The sequence below is a fragment of the Varanus komodoensis genome, unplaced genomic scaffold, assembly GCF_004798865.1.
Source record: "Varanus komodoensis strain SLA01 unplaced genomic scaffold, ASM479886v1 scaffold35, whole genome shotgun sequence".
Classification (NCBI taxonomy): Eukaryota; Metazoa; Chordata; class Lepidosauria; order Squamata; family Varanidae; genus Varanus; species Varanus komodoensis.
In genome coordinates, this window is record NW_025335856.1 from 7570693 (window position 1) to 7586295 (window position 15603).

General features: G+C 42.8%; 1 protein-coding gene across 5 annotated transcripts in view; it reads right to left on the bottom strand.

The window, feature by feature from the left end:
* Positions 1-15603, bottom strand: part of NTM (neurotrimin) — a 334275-nt gene that overhangs the window by 29267 nt on the left and 289405 nt on the right. For all 5 annotated transcript variants that reach the window (XM_044439664.1, XM_044439663.1, XM_044439662.1 and 2 more), the window contains exon 4: positions 67-201. In XM_044439664.1, coding sequence (XP_044295599.1) covers positions 67-201 — 135 coding nt within the window. The remainder of the gene's footprint in view (positions 1-66; positions 202-15603) is intronic.

The following is a 15603-nucleotide window of genomic DNA, read 5'->3' on the forward strand; positions in this document are numbered from 1 at the left end:
CTGCTAACTCTCCTTCAGCCCATGCCACTAAGTTGCAACTAAGAGAGAGAGCAGGTGCATACTCACAGTTGACTGTGACTTTTACTCTCCGCACAACAGGGGTTGCTACATCGTTGGATGCACTGCACTCGTACTCCCCCGACTGCTCCCGGGTGATGCCAGTGATCTCCAAGTACTCATCTTCACTCATGAATTCTGTGGCTTTGTGGGGTGAAAAAGAGCAAAAGAGAAACTAGGAACCTAGGCTACACAGCAGCACAGTAAGCTGGTAGGATACATCTAAACAGTGCATCATCCTGTTCACCACGCATGTATTTTTCACCTGGCAGCGATGCAGATGGGATTTTCAGATACACAGCCCTTAAGACAATCTTTCCCATTTGTCTGCGTGGGTTTCTTGATGTTGAGGGAAGAAACATTGTATATAAATGAGGTGGTTGGCAGCCAAGCTTGGCAGCCTGCCATTGATAATCTACGAGCAGAAGATCAAACCTGTTGTCTTCTTTGAAAATGTTGTTCCTCGTGAGCCAGGGGTTTCCTTCATCAAGTAAGGATAACCCTGTTACATCACTTTCAAACAGACTGAGAGCACATACTTAAAATTGCTTCTCTTATATCAATTACCCTTTACGCACCCTTGAGTCCTGCATTGGTATACATATTCAGTCCAAAGAAGAAGACCTTCCTACAGGTAAGCTGCATTTCTCCTACTGTTACAGCTGTTAAAGCAGGGGTGGAGCAGAGGATTGGTGAACTCCATGTGCCCCTGGTCCTCCTTTGCAGCCCCACAGTCAGGACACACTGCCAAATTTGCGGCTGCTCACAAGGGGTCTTCGGGTGAGCATAAGACTTCCAAGCTCCACAGAGTTGCCCACCCATGTTTAGAGAAGTTAGCCTCTGTTTAAACAAGAATGGCATCCGTTAATGCCACGACACACCTCGGGGGATAGCCCTGCTACAGACATGCATCACTTCAGTACCATTGATCACCATGGTCTTGTCCAGGTAAATAACCCTAGGAATTGCACTGCTGCAAAATGGGAAATGTGCATGAATATCACTCAAATCCTGGGTTATTGCTGCTTATAGTGTAGACATGCAAAGGCTGAAATATTTACACACTATCAACATCAAAATGTTCTTTTGCATAATTTGTTACTTTTGTTTGAACCCTTGGATATCACTGGGGAGTTTGATGTACCACTTAATAAACTTCTTACTCATGTTCTACAAATTAAATCATATCCTTAATTCATATTTTAATAACCGTATCCTTGTTTGTCAAGGACCATGGATTTGCCTGCATTTCTGTGCAAAGCTTTATGCAGTCTGGTATAAATCTCACAGCCTAGGTCACAGCCTTGTTAATTCTGATAATTTGCACCCCCGGGGGAGACCTCCACCTACAACACTGATGTGCATGTGGGGGAGGGACAGTTCAAGCACATGTCCAAGTACAGAAGTTCTCAAAAGACCTGCAACATCTCTGAAGTCCTTGTGAATGAAGCGTTCCACCAAACACCCCCTGAGAACCTCTAACATGTTAGGCTGTACCCAGTGTTAATCTGACTCAGTGTAGTAGACCCATTGACATGAATAAGAGTTGATACTCAGTATTCACTTAAGTTTCATTCTTTTCAATGGGTCTATTCTGAGTAGGAATAACAGACTTTATTCCAATGCTTCCTAGCTATTTTTTAAATTATTTTTGCAAATGAGAATGTTCACATCTGAAGTTGAAATAAGAAAGTAACTTTAATTATCCCCTTAAGACAGCCTTCTTCAACCTCATGCCCTCTCAAATGCAACTCCCATCATTCTCAGCCAGCACAATGGGATGGCAAGGGGGTGAGGGGAAAGATAAACACAGATGGAGCTGCGGCTGTATTTATCCCTTCTATATCATTCCATCTCCTGCTATCAAATTTCTTCCAGCCAGGGTGCTGTAATTGCTGAGCAAAGCAACTCCAGGCCCAGTGTCACACTTAATATTCCTATTAATTTTAAATGGTAGTCCTTGGTACATATGTGTGGCAATTGGTGTCATATTTTAATTAGGCTTGCCCTACACCATCTGAAAATTAATAATAGCTCGAATTACCAGTGTAATTTATAAATTAACATTGCTGCAGCATTAGGAAGTAAATTAGCTCTGGACAGCTGTTTCTGGCACTGGACGACAGCAGCACAGAGAACATTTATGGGTCCCCCAGTGTACTCACATCCGATTCCTGGGGTCTGCGGGGGCCTGCGCTAGCCACAGAGGAAGATGGAATACCCCACAACACAGTCCCTGTGCAACGCAAACCATTGCAGCAGCCTTCCTCAGCCCGGTACCCTCCAGATGTCTTTGTCATCATCATCTTCATCATCTTCTCCTTCTCCTGCACTTTGCACACTTCAGTGCACATCTGTATGCACTACATTCTGACACATCCAAAAGGAGCTACATAAGGGAAGGCCGTCTTACCCTGTTAGCCACAATTTCTGTCGCTGCACTACAGAGGTCTCATAAAGCATGACTAAATCTCAGACATATGCCCATAAGGGAAGAACTCTGAACAATGCAGTGGTAGCCATCCATCTGAATGGCTTTGAAAGGGGATCGGATGAACACACACAGAGGAATGCTATCAATGGCTGAATGCTACTTCCAGTATCAGAGGCAGGCTGCCCAGGGACACCAGTTGCTGGGGAACATGGGCCGGAGTATGCTGCCTGTGGGTTTCCTGTGGGCAGCTGTTTGGCCACTGTATGGATGGAAGCCTGGATTTAATGGGCCCTTTCTCTGATCCAGCAAGGCTCTTCTTTAAGTCCCTCTGTAATGAGGACAAAGGATTGTGCCACTGCTGCACAGAGAGCTGGACTGGTTAGAATTCCCTTTTGGATTATTTTCATCAGCTCCCTCCCATTCCCTCACATGGACTGTTTTTGATGCTCCCACTGCCGCAGATGCTTTACAATACACCCGTGAAGTTAAATATCCCACCTGCTGCCAGAAACGTGGGTGGGATTTCAAACTATCTCTTGTGCCAACATGCTTGGAAGGGCTTCTTCTGCGTTCTCTCTCTCTCTCTCTCTCTCTCTCATGAGCTCCAACTTGTAGCAATAGCATAGCTTAATAACAATGAATTTAAATGAGATCGCCATGGCAAATCTTGCTTTCAAATAATACAATCAGTGGCTTGTTTGGGGCAATAGAGGCCTCAATCACTTTCTCTCATAGTTGCAAACCTCAAATAATGCTTCTTAAAAACATGGCTATTATACACAGGCACAACTTAAGTACGCCTTCTAAATATGTGACCAGCCTTTGCTAAATCCCCAAGTCTTCTGGGATGTGGATATTCCCTGGCTTATGAAGATTAACAGACTTTGCAGAGAAAACCCACTTTCTCTTGCTTCTTGAAGACTCATTTTAAAATAGGATGATCACTTCTCAGCTTCTCTTTCACCACAAAAAAAAATTAAACGGATGGAGAGATCTAGTTATGCCAGCAGTAACTTTGTTTTCATGAAGTCAATCAGGGCTAACACTAAGTTCAAGAGGTTTTATTACTGTTGCATTTAGTTGTGTTTTAATGGACCTGTGTTTATGCTATGTTTTAATTAGAATTTTGCTTGTAATCTGCATTTTATTATTGTTAGCTCTCTGGAGTGCCATTTAGATGGAAAAGTGGGCTATAATATAAACAAATAGATAAATAAAAGGGGGCCGGGAAGATGTCCTCCATAGTATTGCTCTGGTTCTCTCCACAAAATTACCAGGGATGAGGATGTGAGCTGAGGCATGGAAAGCAGCTGTGGGGATGGATGGCAGGGGGCACTCCAGAGCTGACAAGAGAAACACTCAAGAAATTGCAAGCTGTAGCTGCTGCCATTTTAATTTCCCCAAAACTCCCAGACATGTGCAACTTGGTGAAATTGAGATGGGAGTGAGTGATCAGCCCGAGCATTTGTCCCATCACAGTGGGTGCTCACATCATGATTTTGATCCCTTTCTGTTCTTTCCCCCTTTCCTCATCCAAACACAAGTTTGGTGAGAAATTTGGTCAGCAAATATGCAAGCAAATCTTAGGAGAAGCGCAACAGCATTCTGATATAATGAGTGAAATTTCATGGGCGTGTGTATGGGGAGGTTCACATGTTTCTAAACTGATGCTGTGTAAGTGACCCATTCAAAGAATGTCAAAGGAAGCAAAGGAAGAAAAAAAAGTTCCAGCAAATTATCAGGGGAGTTCCACACAACTCTAACCTCTGCGTTTCCATCACCTTGCTCATATTTTTCTCCAAAATAAATAAATAAATACATAATAAATAAAATTCCAAAAGTAAAGTTGTATCAGTCTGCCATAAGAAAATCTAGAATTCCCAGCACACCTTAAAGAATAATTAATTGCAGCATCACTGCCCTTGTCATTCTGACTTCAGACATTTTGACCCACAGACAATGAGAATTGATAATTCCTTCTCTCAATACACATCGATACAACTGTCACAACCGCAAAGAGGCCCTGTTTGGGTCCTCCAGATCTGAGATGTTTGAAAGGGACTGAGCTGAGTTCTTTATGTAATCTGCATTTTCCCTCATTCTTTGATGAATTGTTAACATACAAATGCTTCTAAGTTCCACCGCTGGAACTCTCTTTGGAGTCTTGCACTGTGAGAGGGGAAATGCTGAGCTCATCACTATGTAATATAACTGAAAGGCAATTTGTGAAGGTGTTACCCCAAAATCAATATCGTTTGGACACAGATACAAACACACACAGCAACACTGCAGCTTTATATTCCATGAACAGCTGCAAATGCACTGGGTGGAGATGGGGAAAGTTTCCTTTATGGGTGACCTAGAATCAGTAGCACAATGCAGACTGCTGAAAATGCAAGTAAATAGGCAGCCTGCAGCCTCATGGTAGCCCATGCACAAATTTCACTTCTGTTGATATAAAAATGCCAACAACAGCTCAATCAATCACTTATAAATTAAGAAAGGACTAGATGGGAGACATCTAGCAAAGATACCCATCACTGGACAAGTGTACCAAAAGACTGAGCTACCTGGAAAGTGTGGGGCCTCATAGCCAAGCCACGAGTTGCTCTTGTGCCATAACAGAGCTGAACTTGACCTTACTAGCACAAGTAGTAGTCTTCCCTAGTCAGGCGCCCTTCATATGTGATAGACTACCAATCTCATCACCCCCAGTTTGGTGGCTTTGGAGGATGGAAGTGGTAGTCCAACACACCAGGTGGGAAAGGATCCCTCCATGCCCTGTCCATGTCACCTCTGAATTTGCTCAGCCTACCCATCCTATTTCCACATAGGAAGCTGACTTTTACTGAGTCTGATAATAGGCCAGATCTAAGTCAGATCAAGGCCAGTATTGCTGGCTCTGGCTGACAGTGGCTCTTCCAGGGTTTCAGGCAAGATTCCTTCCTAGTCCCATTTGGAAGTGCTGGGAATTGAACGTGGGCCTTCTGCATGCAGAGCATGTGCTCAGTCTCCGAGCTGAACTGCAATTAAAATAAAAATCTGCATGCAAATTTGTGTTTAAAAATGTCATTCTTAATCTGCTATTCCCAAAATACACTGTTCTAAATATATTTTGATAGTTTTTATTTAACCAAAAACTGCACTGGAACATTTGGAAAGTGTAAAAGCTGATGGATAACTAAGTCTGATCTGCACATCAATCTACGGCCTTCAAATCAGATCCAAAAATATCAAATATCTGCATGTGTGGATCATTTTCTTTTGAATTTTACTTGTCTATCTGTGTGCCAGGAAAGTTTAAAGAAAAAGCTTCCAGTCTCTTTTCAGTTCCTCTGGAATAGTGCAACAGAAAATGGATGTTCCCAGCAGGAAAGCTAAAGGTAGATCATCAAGGTTACTTAAGAGGGATTTGTTATCCTCTTTTTATCCTTTAATCATATGCTTTGCTCAAAGGTAGGTAGGGTAAACTGGCAGCAGAATGGATCCCTCCCCACTGGAGTCCATGTGTATAGGTAAAATGAGAATTCAAACCATTGATTGCAGTTACCATGACAGCATAATCAATGGCAGAGTCCAGGGGTCAAAGTCCTTTGGTGAGTCAATTGTCAACCCTGCAGACAGAAGTGACCAGCCTGCCCCAGGAAAAGCAAGAGTTAACAGTTAAGCTGCAAAAGCAGCAAAGGACTATCAGAAGAATTGGAAGCAGAAAACATAATCCAAAGTGTAAACTTGGCAAATTGCACACTGAAGGTTAGCTTGGCAAGACTCTTTCTGCTGCAAGGTAAGATGCTCAGATCTCAGCCTCAGGACTGGCTCCAGCTTCCTTAGCAAAGCGTCGTTTGGGATGTTCTGTCCTGTATCAGTGAGCTCCTAGGCAGCAGGGGTGGCAAATAGGAGGGTGTTTTCAGGGTGGGTTGGTTTCCAGTTTATTTTTTCTCACAGAGCACCAAAGCAACTCTGCATCCAAGGCAATGTGAGGGAAACAAAATGGCAGCCATCTGGTTCTGACTGGAATGATAATTTTAAAATGGAGCCCATGGAGTGCATCAGTGGGGGACCCTGTCACGCTTCTGCCCTCCAGCAGCTGACTAAGTATGACAAGTGCTGGTACGAAGCCTTAACATATTCCTACTATCACAGTGGTTGACGTCACTTCTTGTGGGACTCATACACCTAAAGGACACCCTTCTGCAACATAAACCTGACTGCAGAATCAATTTAGCTAGAGAAAATGGGTCACAGTGTAAGTGATGTAACATTATATACCAAACATCTGGCACTCTCCAACCACAGATAGGCAGTAACAGCAGAGAGGTTGTTTTCAGAAAGGATGGGGGTGGGATGAGAAATACATTTGGTTTCATTTTATTTTATTGCAAGTTTTCCCAATTTTTACAAATCTTACCTAAATTTGTTGCAAGTTTACCACACTAGAACACATACCAGACCTTGATTATCATTCAGACTTCATACTTTTCCAAAAGAATTTATGTAGTACCATAAAAATGCATTTGGAAAATTGTCAAAAACTGTCTGCTAATCTAAAATACACACACAATACATGCTGTTATGAAACTCCCCCACGTTTCTGTTGTTTTGGTAAGAAGAGGCCTCTGTTTGGAAAGGGACCAGTGGTTGGTTTGTTCAAGAAAGGCAAAAAAAAAAAAAAAAAAAAAAAAGCAAGTCCCTTTGGAATATGGATATAGCTTTGGATTTAGAAACCTCGCATATCCAAAAGGGAGCAGCAGACGTCTTACATACAACTTTCTGGCCAGCCAGAGTGCTCTGGTCACCACCATTCCTTGGTGTTAACACTTGCAAATTCCAGGTCTTGGCTCAGGACCACAACCTTGCCTCACAGAAGTCACTACCATGAAACAATGCATAACTTTCCAATGTAAGCAAGTAACAGTGGGGGGCGGGGGATGAAAAATTCAATGTATTTGAAACTGTGCAGTCTGGAAACTGCAAGCAGGCATGCTTTCCTGAGTCTTATAACCTTTATTTAAAAAAAAAACACCCAAATCCCACTGGCCGTTTTGCTTGCCCAGACCTGTGAAAGCTACAGACAAGCAAGATTTCACTCAACTCTCATCCTTTCCTTTCATCAAGATGGAAAGAAGCACTTATCGCCTTCTTTCTCCTTTCAGTGTCTGACATCGAAAATCCATTTTTAACATCCATGAGCTTGCTTGGTTTTATTTTAATTGCTAAACTCTGGGAAGATGGATAAAAAGAGCAACACAAACCCACAGAGAGACAAGGAGAGGATTTCTTCCAGCCCAGGCACTTGCTGCCTACAAGAGCAAACCTCTCCCTTTTTCTCCTCTGTACCTCCCCTTCTGTTCCAGAGAAGAAGCTTGACAGACACCCCCCCCCCATTTTACAGGCAACCAATACGGAGAGGTAGATCCTTGCATTATCATCATCTCCTTTTCTTCTAAGTAGCCTGCACTCTTTTATAAGCACTGGGCATGGCTCTCAAGAATAGAACATTTTGGAGGCGTTCATTTGCAGGGTTGTCATAAGTCAGAGACAAGTAGACAGCATACAACAAAACCAAAGTCCATATTCCATTTATTAGCTTTCTTTCTTCCCCTCCTAATATTCCACCCATTAAAAGCTCCAAACCCCCTTCACATTGGGGCTCATATGTGATTTTCAGTGCATGCCACTGCATCCAGCTTCCATGTTGGGCTTAATGCTCGTTATCTGTAGCTTTCTCCATATTAATGCGTGGTTCTAATTCCTTGGATATATGTACAGTTCTAATTCCCCTGAAGCCTCCTTTTTAATTAATTTTAAGTTCTTTAATAAACAAATAATTGCTTTCAAGGATTTTGTTGCTGCCTTTGCCTCTTTCAGCTTTTGGAGGTATCAGGTTTTCCTAAGGATCCAGAGTACAGCACCAAAAATCCCACAGGTATTTGTTTGGTTTACAAGTATGTAAAATACAGAACCATGTAAATTAAAGTATAGCTTGTAACATTTAGAATTAATAATGATTGCATTAGGGAAAATATGAATACTTAATGCATAAGCATCCATGTGTAACTTCAGATTCAAGATGAAACAGCTCAAGATTGATAAATCCTCAAAGTGCAAGACCAACCAAAAGAAAAATAGGAAAAATGAGAACTGAGACAACCTGGTTGTCTGTCCTTTAGTCACTGTACCCCATAGAAATTGGTAGAAACAATGTTCATATTTGCTCAAATTCTCTGGGCATTAGCTTAATACTCTCCTTCCTTTAACTTCTGTTTCCACTTATGCTCACTTTCCTACTGGTGCAAATGGAACTCTCATGCAAATAAAAAAGAGGTTTGTTTTAGTTATCCATCTTCCCTCCATAGACTAAAGCACAGAACACTATTTTTCTCTCAAAAATACACCATTTCAAATGGTCTTTTCCCCTGAAATCTGTACAGCTTTCAAATGTGAACACATGTTTGAGATTTTGGAAACATTTGTAATGAACACATTCCCATTTGTGCTTACAGTGGAAGTTGCAAACAGGGCATGCTGAAGTACTTTGGCAGTGCACACGAAATCTTCAGACATGCCTAGAACCACATCTGTGGAATGACCTCCCAGAGAGCTTCACCAGGCCCCAACTGCTTCATTTGTTCAGTGCCAGGCAAAGACATGTTCAAGGCTTTTCAGGACAGAATGAGAAATTCAATTAAATTTTATGACTCTGTTGCACTGTTTATGCTGAAGTGGGTTTGGCGGACTACACTGATCTGTTTTAGGTTCATTTGATAGTGATTTCTAGAATGCTTTTTAAAAAAATCAAAATTCAATTCAGTCTTAAATATGGCCTTATATTACCCATTCAGCTTATGAATACATGTCTCCAAACTGCCCTATTCTTGAATAGGACAATAGAACACAAACACCAAGAAGGAAATGATTTTTTTTCTAGGAGTTGCACCCTTATATGTATTGCTACTAGAAAAACAGCTAGGTAGCTACTGCATTGGACCTTATCTGATAGACCGTGGGTGGGGGACACAAGGCCCTTCAATCTTTTCTGGGTGCTTTGCCCCATCACCCCCCATAATTGGTTATGCAGACTGCTGCTGATGGGAATAGCAGTCCAGCTGCAATGAAGCAGCTGTATATTCCCCATCACTGTGGTAGAAGATGTGAAGTAAATATTGATTAGGAGCCATGATCAAGCAATCACAGGGATTAATTATACTTGTAGTCTGCAACTCTGAAGAGACCTTCTGTAGAGATTGGTCCCATTTCCCCTCAAATACAGCATTACAGGGTAGAGACCTCAGTGTCTGAAGGTGAGCAAGAAGAAGCGTGGGGGCTAGAATTTGTTTCAGCAATGCCAAGGTTAATGAGAACGATCATCCAAGTGGTTGGTCAGAAATGGGCCACCTCTGGTTTGGAGGTGCAGTTGGAGTGGACCTATAGAACAAGGTGGGTTAGACTGGGAGAGATGTGAGTTCACCAACCCAGTGGACCATCATCCAACCAAATGAGCAGACCCACTAAGTAGTGTCTGGCATTCCCACTGCCTGGCTGACAGGCAGTATGGACCTTCCTGAGGGTCGATCCAGCCCCTTTTAGGGGAGAAGAGTGAAAGCAAATGTTTCAGTCTGGAATCAATGACTGAAACAGGCAAGATTGAGCTGCACCAATCAGAGGAATCACTACTTTGATACATGCTACTTGTTAACAACTTTAGTATTACTTACTCCATATTGCAACACCAGCCTAGCTGAATAAAAGACTACATTTTAAAAGCCTTTCACTCTGATTTGCTGGAAAGAGAAAAGGGAAGAGACATGCTCACAGCACTGTCCAGCATTGACAGGGGTGAAGGATGATAGGAGTTGTGGGCAAAACTACTGAAGCCCCTGCCTTATACACTATCACAAATCAAAGTAAAGGTTGCAGCATACAAGTAGAAGCATACAAGTAGATTCAGGGACTGCTGTCTAACACGGACACGAGACATGAAACAGAACAGTCTATGTTGGTGTTATGGTTTGATTTCTTTTTATGGTCTCTTGATAGTTTTACTGAAGATGCAATCTAAATTAACAACAACATCTTTCTAGATACTTGTGCCTGTTATAATGCTGTGTCAGTGCTGTTCCTACTTTTCCCACTTTCAGAGAGTCCCTCTCTGCTTTTTTATGTCATTGGGACCCACATTAGCACTTGAATGCTTGAGATTACAGACCATTTATAAGAAGGATGCATCTGGGCCAAACAGACTGGACAAGAAATACATGTTTGCAGATAACTAAAGCAAAATGAAGCTGCTGAGTTGGGAGTGAGGAAGCAGTTTCAACACCTTTTCCCTTCTGTTTTTTCTTGTTTGGATCCTTTTCCTCCATGGACAAATATTCAGAAAGCACATGGGTTCCCAAGGATTGCAATGTATCTCTTAAACGTACCAATAGGAGTTCTAGTCATGTCCCTGGATCCCCCGACATCTTGTCATGTTGACCCATTCATTCAAGTGCATGTACTTGTAAACATGTAAAGTTGGATGCAGGCATGCTAACCTCCTGCCCACCCCCTTTACAAAAGCCTCCCCAGAAAGAAAACACAGCTGAACCTGTTTGTGTTTTGGGATGGATGATTCACCTGTATTGACTCAGAAATTATTTGAGTTACAGACATGGGTAATTTTTCTGTGCTAGTCCAAGGGCACAGAAGCACAAGTCTCTTTTTACCTGCCACTACTCAATTTAATGGAGCACCTACTCCATTAACTCCAGAGATAATCCAAGATTCCTCATATGACATTCTATTCTGAGCAAATGTCTGAAGATCCATCTATTTTCCGGTGGCAGGAAGCATCCCTCAACCTCACCTCCTGCACTCCGTGCCTCAGAAAGGTGCTCGTTCTGATGCATTGGGGAAAATGCAAAATGATGGCTGGCTGGCAGCAAGGTTGGTACTGCTGCTACCACTTAGATCAGCAAAAAGATCAGTCAATCAATTTATCAATGGAGAATGCCTTTTGTCCCTGGAGAAATTCAGGGGAATAAGCCCCTCTCTTTCTCTGCCTACGGAGAGTTTGGGAGCAGGCAGCATATTTTTGTGAGCAAAATTCACTCTCGGGTTTTGCCCCTGAAACATTATTTACCATTATCTACAAAATGAATAGAGTGAGTTGCAGCATTTTGCCACGCATCTTAGCATAAGAACACACACACACACTAGCACTTCAGAGATCTCCTGCACATTTATAGAGTAGGCACCACATTGTAAGAAGGTAGTAATAAAGGGCCAGAATAAAATTCTGTGGAAACATGCAACCCATTTCCTGAAGCCAACTCTTTCCTTGTTAACACTGTCCTTCAGGCAAAAACCACGAGACCTAGGTGACTTGGGAGAAGGGAAGATTTCCTTGTATGCTTGGCAATGTTATTGTGGTAGTTTAAACCTTTTAAACCAAAGCCTCATTTTGATGGACACAAGAGCAGTAAATAAAATCTGCAGCCATAAAGCTGTTAAAACCCCAATCCAGCTGAGACTGTTTAAGAGCACCGAGTATGGAATAAAACACGCATCCTGTTCCAAGCAGGATGTTTATTTGCCAGCTTTCAGCCTCTGGAATATATTATTATCTTCCCCCAACACCTCTTTGCCCCTATAAAGTGAGATTTAATATAGTCTTTTCTGCAGCATCCCCTGCTGGATGCTACCAGTCATTTTATTTGTCCATGGAGGAAAGCACAGATTGAGAATAATTGCTGAAATGTTGCATTCTGTGGCCTCTTGCATTTTTTGGCCTATTTATAATGGGGAGTCTTGTTGAGAGACTTGGAGACAAATCTCATACATTAGTGACCACCAGGAGAGAATGAAACAAATAGACTGGACCCAAAGAACTGGGCAGGGGTTAAGAAAACACAATCTGTAAATACAGCCCATGCTCTGGCAAAAAGCAGCAGGACACATAGGCGGTTATGGCTGTTGGGGTCTCCCAGGGCAGTTTGGGTACGGAAGAGAGATTTATCTATCTACCGGATGGAAAGGAGAGGCTGGGAAAGTATTGCAAGGGTATCTTGATGTCTGAGCACACTCTTACACAGTACATCTATTTCAACATGGCAAGAGCTGTGCAAGCAATTTAACTGATTGATTTATGACGGGGCTCACTATCCATCCCAATGGTCAGATGCAGGACTGCTTACTGTAGGTCTAACATGGTGCACCCCAAACAATTCGAGATGGCTTAAGAACAGAAACAGGAAGAGAACTGGAGCCAAACCAATTCCATTCATGGAATCAGGGAAGTTTGGGGGGTTACAAAGCTCAGGGAACCAAGGTTCCATTTGGATGCCAGGAAGCACTTCCTGACAGTCAGGACCCCGAGGGTGTGGAATGGGTTTCCATGAGAGGTCATTGAGGCCTCATTGGTGTGGGTGTTCAAGGATAGGCTGGATGTCCACATGGTGGGCATGTCGTGAGCGGAGCCAGCTGGTGCCGGAGGTCAGACTAGATGACCAGGAGGCCCCTTCTGACTCGCTCTGTTTCTATGTTACTCTTTAGGAATTGCCCACCAAAACAACAAGAATAACATACGATTTGCCTAAAGGCCAAACGGGAGAGGACCAAATGGGATTTGGAAGCTTACAGGGAGTCACCCGGAAGGACCCTTTCCCAGCCCTACTTGTGGCAGGGATTGAGCAGGTTCTTTCCACATGCAAAAATGCCACTGAGCTGCAGCCTGCAAAAATGGACACCTTGAAAGAGGAAACTCAACAATGCTGGTTCCTCCAATGACAAGGCCTTGTCTCACCCTCTCCCAGCCATCCTCTGAAGGAGAAAAAAGGGGGATCAACAGCATAATGCTGCAGTGGCAGGCCCGTGGAGGAAGAAAGGTCTTCAAACAGGATGCCCTGAAACTATTCAGGGTTTTACTGTTAATAAGCAGTACCCTTGAGTTGTGCTTCAGAACAAACTGAGATGGAGATAAACTTTCAGTTCACCATTTTACCTAAATTTGCACATCTGAACTTTTAAACAAACTGAAATTCAGTTGCCCTTCCAAACTCATACTTCTGGGAATTTTACAAGCATCCAAATGCATACAAAATGTACAATTAGGAGAACAGTGACAAAACATTATATTGGGAACTGTGCTTGCAAGAGTTCATGTATTGCAAAATGTATGAAAATACATACAAAAGTGCAAATATTAGGAGAAATATGCATACTTTTAATGAATGTTCCTGTAAACTTTGTATGTTTGTGTGTGTGTGTGTGTGTGTGTGTGTGTGTGTGCGTGCACGTGTGCATGTGTAGTGGGTGGGAGAGACTCCCAGCATATAAAACTTGACTGTATTAAGACTGGAGGACATCTCAGAGTCCAAGGTGAATGAAGCTGAGAGAAAACAAAACGGCTGGATTCATCTAATCCTAGATAGAGATATTAGCTGACATTCAGATACTAACTTTGCCCAACTCTGCACCAAATACTTCAAATACATCGAGAGAGGCTGCTTAGTCCTTAGCCCTTCTCACCTTTGGGCGTGGAACAGAACTCTAATTATGCTCAGTGGCAGGAAAAAGGGAGACGTATGGGAATGAACAAGGTATATTAGAGTCCTCATGTGACAGCATAAAATACCAATCCGCTCCTATACTACAGGCTTGTTAGCAGTACAAAATAAGCATCCATTGCTCTCTGTGCATCCTTATAGTTGTCCTTGGAAATGCTTTTCTGTGGCTATTTCTCTTACCACAAGAGGCAAAGCATCCTGTTAAGAGAATGTGGTGGCTGGGACTTGCTAGGCTCTCCCAAGAGCTCCCTGTGGTCGTGATCACGCCTTGTTCAATTTCTCCTTGTTGAAACAGCTTTTGCGAACTTTTAAAAGGATACCTCTGTAAGGCCACAATTAGAGGCTGAATTACAGCAGGAATTAATATTAAGATCACTCATTCCTCAGGGCTGCAAGGCCTGGCACAGGCAGCGAGGTTATTATGCCTATTAATAATAATAGGAATGTAACACCAACTTGAAAATTATACAGGCAAGAGCCAGCTTCCATCAAATATGCATTCACCATTCATAGGCTAATTGCACAAAAGGGCCACTGACTCACGGGTGTAAAATCAAGTTCCCTTCTGCCCCACTGCAGCTGCTAAGGGGGTGAACGCACACGGGCAGCACTCGTTCACATTGCAAAGCAAATGTGGAATTCGGCTGTCACCTGTATCGCATTGCAGAGGCCAGAATCTGAACAGGGCTTGCACGGCACAGCATTCGCTGGGCTGCACCGTTCTGAGCTGCTGATGGGAGGAGGAGGAGAAGACTCCGCACAGAAAGCCAGTGTGTGAGGGGTTCTAATGTAACAACATGCATTGCAAACTAAAAGGGGAGAGAACAGAAAGTGCATGAGCAATTCCAGCTCCTCACCTCTCAGTGTGACAGTGAACATAAAGGTAAACACCTGGTTCTGAATTGAAACGTGGCACCCATTGCATAATGGAACACAAGGAGTCCCTGCAAGGGATCTGAGCAATCGTGTCCTACCCAGCTCTCAAGGTGGTCTGGGGTGCTATCTCACTGCTTTCCATATGGATATCAGTGCTTAGCCCTGCTCCGCCATGGTGTAAAAAACACAACATTGACTACTGCTAGGCTCCCCGTCTCTTATGATTTTTATTTCTTCTATTAACAATGTTATAATTATTCATCTATATTATTGCCATCCTGAGACATGGTAAAGGGTGGGATAATTTTTTTAAATAAATAAACAAACAACTACATACATATAACAACCACACCTTAGAGACCAGCAGGCTGACAAACAAAGAGCTTTCCTGGAATGACATTTTTACTTGGGCTTTAGGTTTTGGATTCCAGACCCCACCTCTGCCTTGTACATAGGCTCTTCATATTCATCGCTTTGCTTTCTAGAAAATAGTGATGTGTGATTGGACATGCATACCATGGCAGACATTTTATGAATGGATGGGCACTTAGGTCAGCCATTTTAGGTCAGCCACTACAAGCCTGTCATGCACAGGAGAGCTTTCATACATGAGGCCACCATAACAACAACAATCAACAAAAAGCCCTCAACATGCTAAATATGCCCACAGGTCCAAAAGGGTTTGAGGTC